Source organism: Protobothrops mucrosquamatus, unplaced genomic scaffold, assembly GCF_001527695.2.
Source record: "Protobothrops mucrosquamatus isolate PMUCROS unplaced genomic scaffold, P.Mucros_1.0 scaffold3, whole genome shotgun sequence".
NCBI lineage: Eukaryota > Metazoa > Chordata > Lepidosauria > Squamata > Viperidae > Protobothrops > Protobothrops mucrosquamatus.
Genome location: NW_015386390.1, coordinates 1702450 through 1710442, shown reverse-complemented (window position 1 = coordinate 1710442; position 7993 = coordinate 1702450). Strand labels below are relative to the sequence as shown.

General features: G+C 44.6%; 1 protein-coding gene across 1 annotated transcript in view; it reads left to right on the top strand.

The window, feature by feature from the left end:
- Positions 1-7993, top strand: part of TMEM150C (transmembrane protein 150C) — a 43225-nt gene that overhangs the window by 24290 nt on the left and 10942 nt on the right. The window contains exons 5-7 of the mRNA XM_015832370.1: positions 551-604; positions 3493-3525; positions 3677-3744. Coding sequence (XP_015687856.1) covers positions 551-604; positions 3493-3525; positions 3677-3744 — 155 coding nt within the window. The remainder of the gene's footprint in view (positions 1-550; positions 605-3492; positions 3526-3676; positions 3745-7993) is intronic.

Genomic DNA, 7993 nt, shown 5'->3' with positions numbered 1-7993 from the left:
GGAAGTTTTTAAGAAGAGACTGGACAGCCATTTGTCTGAAATGGTATAGGGCTTCCTGCCTGAGCAGGGGGTTGGACTAGATGACCTCCAAGGTCCCTTCCAACTTTATTATTATTATTATTATTATTATTATTATTATTATTATTATTATTATTATTATTATTATTATTATTATTATTATTATTATTATTATTATTATTATTACTGTACAGCAACAGCATTCCCTATATCTCTCCATACCTTTCTGTTTCTTTCAGTTATTCTAGTTTTCATGGTACCCATATGCCACTTCATTAATTGTCCTTAGTTCTTTAAACTTCTCATCTGTCTCTTTTTAGAGGAATTTATCAATGCCGTCCAAACATAACTTTCTTGGTCTTTTCCTTCCTCTCAATCCAATCACTCTTCCCTCACATATGCTTCTTCTTGACTCTCCTAACTAATTTCTTGCCAGCTCCTAGTTCCAATAACCCTACATAACTTTCCTTTTTTGTTGTGAGAGATAATTGTATTAACATTTTTTATTCTTCTCCTTTCCTATGTTCGACAGATATTTTATAGCAGTAGAGGACGAGAAAATTCTTCCACTAAATGTGCCATACAGGTAAAACACTAATTTTTGAAAATATTCATTTCCTTTCTTCTTATCTGGCATTTAAAGGCTTCGCTAGGCTCGTTTCCAAAACAATGTTAGGAGCTGAACTCTCTGGCCATCTATAATAAAATAGAATTAGCTTCCCTTAAGCGTGAAGTGCCTTTTTATAAGCCTTTTTTATTAACTCGAGTTCCAACATACATGTTAATGCTTTTTTAATAAGGCTATGCAGTGCTCGGGATTTAATTCCCAAGAGGTATTTGAAACTTCAAATCTGTGAAGGTCACCACTATCTGTAACTCTTTAAAGTAGCCATGTCTTTTCTGGGGATGGCAGTTGCATGATCTCAGAAAAAGACACGACTGCTTTAAAAAGTTGCAGATGAATGCTATAATTTTGCTCCCATCCATTTTAAAGAACCTTCGAGTCACTGACTCTGAGGCACTGCCCAGCCATAGCCATAGAGAGTATTCATATGTCATTAGCCCATTCTCTACTAATAACTCAATATGGTGTAAATAACCCAAATGTGGATCAGTGAAAGTAGATTAAAAACAAAGACAAGATGTCCAGCCTGTTTAATTGTGCAGTTGATCATTAGTATCTCATAGTGTTGAGCCATATAGCACAAGAGTCTACTTTTTTCTTCTTCGCTTTGTGTTTGAGCAACATTCTGAGATTTGCCAGTTGAATCCAGTTACCAAGTGGTAGCCCAAAGAACAGAGCTGGTCTTGATTATCACCATGCCTTGTAAACCTTATACTCTCCAGCATATAAGCGCTATATTAATATAGAAATTAAAAAAGAAGAATGAGGACAAGGAGAGATGAAACCACAGTAGAGGGAGCAAGTTGGCCATTTCTGATACAATGATACCTTGATACTCGTTATTAATTGGTTCCAGGAGGTGCGACAAGTACTAAATGATGAGTGCCAAACTAACCACGTGACTTACCATGTGACCCTTTGTTTTGGACAGGAAGGACTTCCTGTCTGTCCCTTTTCCTATGCCAGTTATTCCCAGTTTGGCTGACTTCCTGCCCACCCTCTGGCGGCCGTCCCCCTTTTCTTTTTGCATCAACCTTCCTCACATAGCCAACTTCCTATCTGTTCTCTGCAGCTGTCCCCCTTTTCCTATTGCAGTGCGTCGAGTTCCAAACAAACAAGTACTGGGACAATATTTTCGCATCAAAATGCGTCGAGTACCAAATTCAATGAGTTTTGAAGCACACTGTACCACTGTACAGGTACCACTGTATATCGAAGGGTGCTATAATTATATTGAGCCAGCAAAGAGAATTACTAACAAAATTGTGCCACCAGAAGAATTGGTGTACATGCAGTATAGCTTGAAAAAAGCAAATACCATTTGCACAATTGATAATAAGAATTAGGATAGAGGAACTGATAGAGGAAGAGACTCTCAAGATGAGTTTTAAGGGGCAATCTATAAAGCCATGGCAAACAGTTTAGATCAGACATGTCAAACAAAAGGACCGGGGGCTGGATGCGGCCCGCGAAGTGGTTTCATGTGGCCCGCAAAGCCATCCTAGAAATAGTGAGGGAACGGCCCCCACTGCCTTGGCCCTGGCCCTGGCCGGCCAGGAGCCAATGTACAATTTTGTGGTGGCCATCTATGCTGAAACACATTCAGTCTTAGCTCCACAAGGCCGTCTAGAAACAGCAAGGAACCAGCCCCTGCCGTGTCGCCCCCGCCCCCTGGGTTCATGCTGGGGAGGTATCACCCTTTGTGAGGAATGAAGAAATGGACCATGCCTTGGCACTTGCCCTGGTCCCACCCCCTTCTGCCAGAGACCCTCAGATCTGTCCCATTCCTGCCCAGGCCCCCACAGGCACCCTTGACGCAAACAATGTAGAGCTGGCCATGCCCACCCAGTAGCCACACCCACTCCATCCACACCCACCCAGTAGGCCGCACCCACCCTGGCCACACCCACCCAGCCCCCCAAGGGCAACCACAATGCTGATGCGGCCCTCAATGAAATTGAGTTTGACACCCCTTGTTTAGATCATAGACACCTGCTGAGTTTCCTTCTTTTCCTTTTGATTCAGAAGCAAAGACCTTCTGATCTAATTCAAACAAACACACACATATATACCAGGAAGAGTAAGAAGAAGCACAATCATCATTGCCCAATGCTTGGGAGGAGTTGGAATGCACCTATCCTTTCTGTACAGCTCAAGGACAGATAGAATATTTGTAGCTCGGGGTTGAATTGTGGGGTCCTTGGTGCTCTCTGAGTTTGGTACTTTTCTTGCAAGAGAGCAAGGAGAGAGTGCCCCAAGGAGTCCACAACTCAAGAAGAGGAATCGAATTACATGCCCCATTCTGAGTGCTGAGGTGAAGGAAAGATTATGAGAAGAACTACTTGATGTATGCACTTTCCCACCATCATGGCTCTCTGTGATGGGCACACACCTTCATTCAGAAATGGAGACCAGTTCTCAAGAAGGCAGGAACAGTTGGGAGAACAGAATGCAGAAGGAGACTTGGGATATCTTAAAGTTGGGGAGGACCTCACAGAAAGAATTTCCTCAGGGTTCACAGCCATGACTTCTAGAAATTGTTATTTACGGTGAAAAGCCTTCCCCAATCTTGCATGTCCAAATATGTGGATCCTGAACTCTAGGGTTCCCCCACCCTCAATATTGCTGACAATTTTGGAGTAGAAGTCCACATGTCCAGGTGTCCAGATTGAAGAAGATTGCTGTAGATGTTTTTGGTAAATTGCAATCAGAGCTCTGTTTCATCTTGTTTGAAAGTAGATCATTTGTTTAAAACTAGACATTTCTATGCAAAACAAGTTCAATAGCACCAAATGATTAATGCTGTCATTCTGACTTAGGTGTGATTAGTTTCCTTTTGTGTCCCGCAGCAAACCAACTTCTTTAAAGCCGCCATATATAAGGTAATCATGTCTGTTCTCTTCTCTTGTCCCTTCTCTTTTTTCCCTCCTTTTCCCCAACAAGATCTGTTCTACCCTGTGCATTTTTAATTGATTTATTTACCTTTGTTGCAGGCTTAGTAGATTTACAATGAAACACATTATATTTTTGAAGTATTGCAGGTGATGTCCCTCCTGCTAGCTGTGTATTTAGCCAAGTCATGAACATGGCAGCATTCCTAGGTAGGCGTTGCATGAAGAATGTGTGACTTCTTTTTTTTATCTCTTCTGATTCACTGTAGAGAATCTCCTGTTTCAGCCAAATCCGTGTCATTGAGACCTAGTGAGCAGCAAGCTACAAGGGCTAAATTCTCTCTGAGGTGGTAAAGTTGGGTCTGGGCTAGAAACAACTTCACATCCTCCAATTATTATAGTAAAAAGAAAGTTAGCATGTCTAGGAAAAAGCTAGGCCAGTGGTGGCGAACCTATGGCATGCGTGCCAGAGGCGGCACTCGGAGCCCTCTCTGTGGGCACGCGTGCCATGCCCCAGAGATGGCAACCATCCCTCTTCAACCAGCTGCCCGCTAACTCGCCGAGATCCCATGTGGCCGGATGCATCCCAGCACGCCTGGTTTCCCTCCCCCCTGTCCCATCTCTCCTGGCCTCGCATGCTCTCCTTTTCCCGGGCACGACCCACTGCATTGCCTCCTCAGCTGTCGGCCATCTGTCCAGCTCAGAGGCGGCTTCTCTGAACTTCTGGTGGCGGGCTGCGGAGCCCCAGAGTGCGCCAGTCAAGGGGCCGGCAGGCTGTGGCTGCTGACGGACACTGTTGGCCCCCACGCGCTCGCTGGCCTCTGTGTGCGGGGGCCGATGGTGTCAGGCAGCAGCCACCACAGCCCCTGCCTCGCCTTGCCCTGCAACAATGGCACCCCAGCCCTGCCTCGCCTTGCCTCACCTCACCCCACAGGACGAGCCTCCTGCCCACTGCCCACCTGCCAGAGACCCCCTGCCCACCTGCCAGAGACCCCCTGGACCTCCCCGAACTCTGCCCGGCCCCCACAGGCATCCCCCCCATGAGCAACATCGAGGTGGCCATGCCCACCCCAGCCATGCCCACACAGTCTGCCATGACAACTGGAGATCTCTAAAAGGTTCGCCATCACTGAACTAGGCTGTATCATTTTCCCTGACACTTTAACACTTTAGCGTGGTTTTAGTCAATAACAACAATGGACACTATATTCAGTTTCTATTTGTATACTCTTATATAGGATAGACAGAGATTCCAAGTAGGGCAAAAATATCTGGAATCTTTAAACTCAAAAACTAGGTACTTTTCTTCAAATTGGGCCTGTCCTAATGTACAAGATGGTCAATTTTTAAATCTCTCTCTGCAGATTGTTGTGAGCTGGCTGCCATTTAAAATGTTCCACAAAGCTCTGGAATCACATCATATCCAAGCATTATGGGTAATTAAAGTAGAAGATGAAAACGCTGCTTTCTGTCATTAGTGACAGCTTGTTGGTGGGCAATAACGTTGAGAAGAAGCTACCAATTGATACTTTTTGGGGGGAGCCCCATCAGACCTAAAGCTTACTACCTCAGCAGGAACTAGGCCTAACAAAAGATGTGTTAAATATTCTAATATTGACCCATGAGTGCCTTCATATTGTTTTTTCATATGTGAAATTAAAAAACAAACAAACCACACCATCAATTATTATTATTGGTTTGCATGAGGCTTTTACAGACTGTTGTTTGAGAACCTTGCATGTGTGTAAACATCGCACAGTTGTGAGTGTGCATATAATAACAGCACTAATGTACCATTTATATGTAAATCTTTCTTCTCTGGGCGGTTGGTCACTCTTCCCGTGTTATAGATAAGGTACAAAAGATTATAGATTATTATTTTGTTGTGATTCCGATAGATGAGACCAGTAAAAAGAGAACGCCAAGGCAAGAACATGTTCCTTAAAGAATATATTTATTGGCTACAAAATATCAGCACTTTCAAAAGTGAAATCAAGACTGAAGTCCCCCTCCAAGGTTACAATGTTACAAAGTTGATTTCCCCACCCCGGTAATATGTCATAAATCACATTCCCCAATAAACTACTTTGGTGGGCTTCCTAACTAAAACCTCAGCCCGCCAAAACTCAGACAACAATGACCTTGGTTCCCACAGAACAACTTATTGTTTTGACTAAACTAAAAAATACTCATCTCCCCTCCTAACTCTGCGGCAACTGAAAATGAAGTGGAATTGGCTTTAGCCAAATTCGTTTGCAGCGTTGACATATTTTTTTTTATAATCTTGAGAATTGAATATACTAAGCAGTTGAGATGTGTTTGAATATTAGTAGCTCGGGCTGGTAGTTGGGCTCTTGGTTTGATCTCCGAACTTGGCTTTTTGGCTGTAAAATTGCCAAGCTCAAGAGTTCAAACCAACAGCCCATACTAAGCAGTGTTAGGAAATAAATAGTATCTACAATAAAGCTTTGTTGATGCTTTCTTTCTCAAGTGTGCTTATCATGTGAGGAGAAAGAGAAGGAACAGGCTTAATGGCCTTAACTCCTGCCAGCCTAAGTTCTCTCGGTCAAGGGTGGAAGAAAAGTTCTGATGCAAGAAATTCATTTAGCGCCTCTTGTATGGTTGAACCTGCAAGGTATAAATCTTCTGAAGAACCTAAATCTTCCAGGGCTTCTCTGATCATTTTGTAGTAACAGGAGAAGGACCCAGAAGGCAGAGCCAGAGAGGAAGGTTCCACATCTCCCCCATGTATAACAGAGGATGAATCTTAGGACATTGAGACCAATTCTTTGCCCAATGTAGAACGCCCCCCACTAAGCGGCCATCCAGCTTCTGCATGGCCATATCGAGGAGAAAGTTCATTCCCCTTCTCAGAAATTAGGTCTGTCATTGAACTGCTTTTACCATTAGGAGGTTTTCATGGATAGAGATCTGAGATCTGTTAAGATTCGTGGAAAAATTATCTTTCGGTTGCTACTGTCCAAGATAGTTCAACGCAACTTCTGATTGCAAGCATGAAAGTGGCAATGTGTACCTAGTGTTTTGTTCCAAGAGTTGTTTAAAAATCCATGGTTTGGAGACCACAACACTTAGTCGGAAGGTGAAGCAGATTCACTATTAATTACGATTTGTGTAAGCCTGTGGCTAATTTCGCAGAAAATGGAATGACTCTTGATATTACATTCCAGAAAACATAGCACTATACTGTACAGGTAGTCCTTGACTTATGACTACAATTGAACCCAAAATTTCTGTTGCTAAGCGAGACGGCGTTAAATGAGTTTTATCCCATTTTACGACCTTTCTCGCCACAGTTGTTAAGGGAACCACTGCATTTGTTTAAGTGAGTAACAACAGTGTTACTAACAATTGGCTTCCTCGTTGACTTTGCCTGTCAGAAGGTTGCAGAAGGTGATCACGTGACCCTGGGATACTGCAACCGTCACAAGCCAGTTGCCAAGCATCTGAATTTTGATCACATGACCATGGGGATTCTGCAGCGGTCGTTAAGTGTGAAAAACGGTCATGTCACTTTTTCAGTGCCCTTGTAACTTTGAAGGGCCACTAAACGAACTGTTGTAAGTCAAGGACTAGTTGTACATGCATTCAAAAATGAATTTCAGCACACACACAATACTGGCGGAGGAACTCTGGGAGTTGAAGTCCACATATCTTAAAGTTGCTGAGGTGGAGAAACAGGGCCATATAGCAGTGGTTCTCAACCTTTTCTTCTCCATGGAACCCCTTTAAATATCTTTTGTGGCCACAGACCATGGCCATGGACCCCAAAGACTTAAATTAGAGCAGTTGGAGAGCAGTTGGAGGGCCAGCCGAACCGAATCCACTCGAACACAGGTAAAGATACATCTTAGATCTTACCTAGTGGCGCTGAGGGAGGCTAGGACTAACTACTATGCCTCACTCATCGCGTCATCAGATAACCGCCCTGCCGCCCTCTTCAGGGTGACCCGCTCTCTCCTTCAATCGGAGAGGGGGGGGAACCCCCTGGAGGGGAGGGCAGAGGACTTTGTGCAGTATCTGTATGACAAAGTCGCGCGGATTCGGGAAGGCTTGGACTCCGACTGGTTGGCCCAGGGGGAGGAGACGGGAGCAGGTCTTGAGACGGTTGTATGGGAGGAGTTTGACTCTGTTGCTCCTGAAGATGTGGACAGGGTCCTGGGGAGGCTGAATGCAACCACATGTTTATTAGATCCGTGCCCCTCCTGGCTGGTACTGGCAGCCAGGGAGGGGACACGAACATGGTTCCAGGGAATCGTTAACGCCTCTTTGCAGGAGGGTGTCTTCCCGGCAACCCTAAAGGAAGCCGTGGTGAGGCCCCTCCTCAAGAAGCCTTCCCTGGATCCAGACGAGTTGGCCAATTATCGCCCGGTCTCCAACCTTCGCTTTACGGCGAAGGTTGTTGAGAGTGTGGTTGCATGGCAGTTCCCGCGGCACCTGG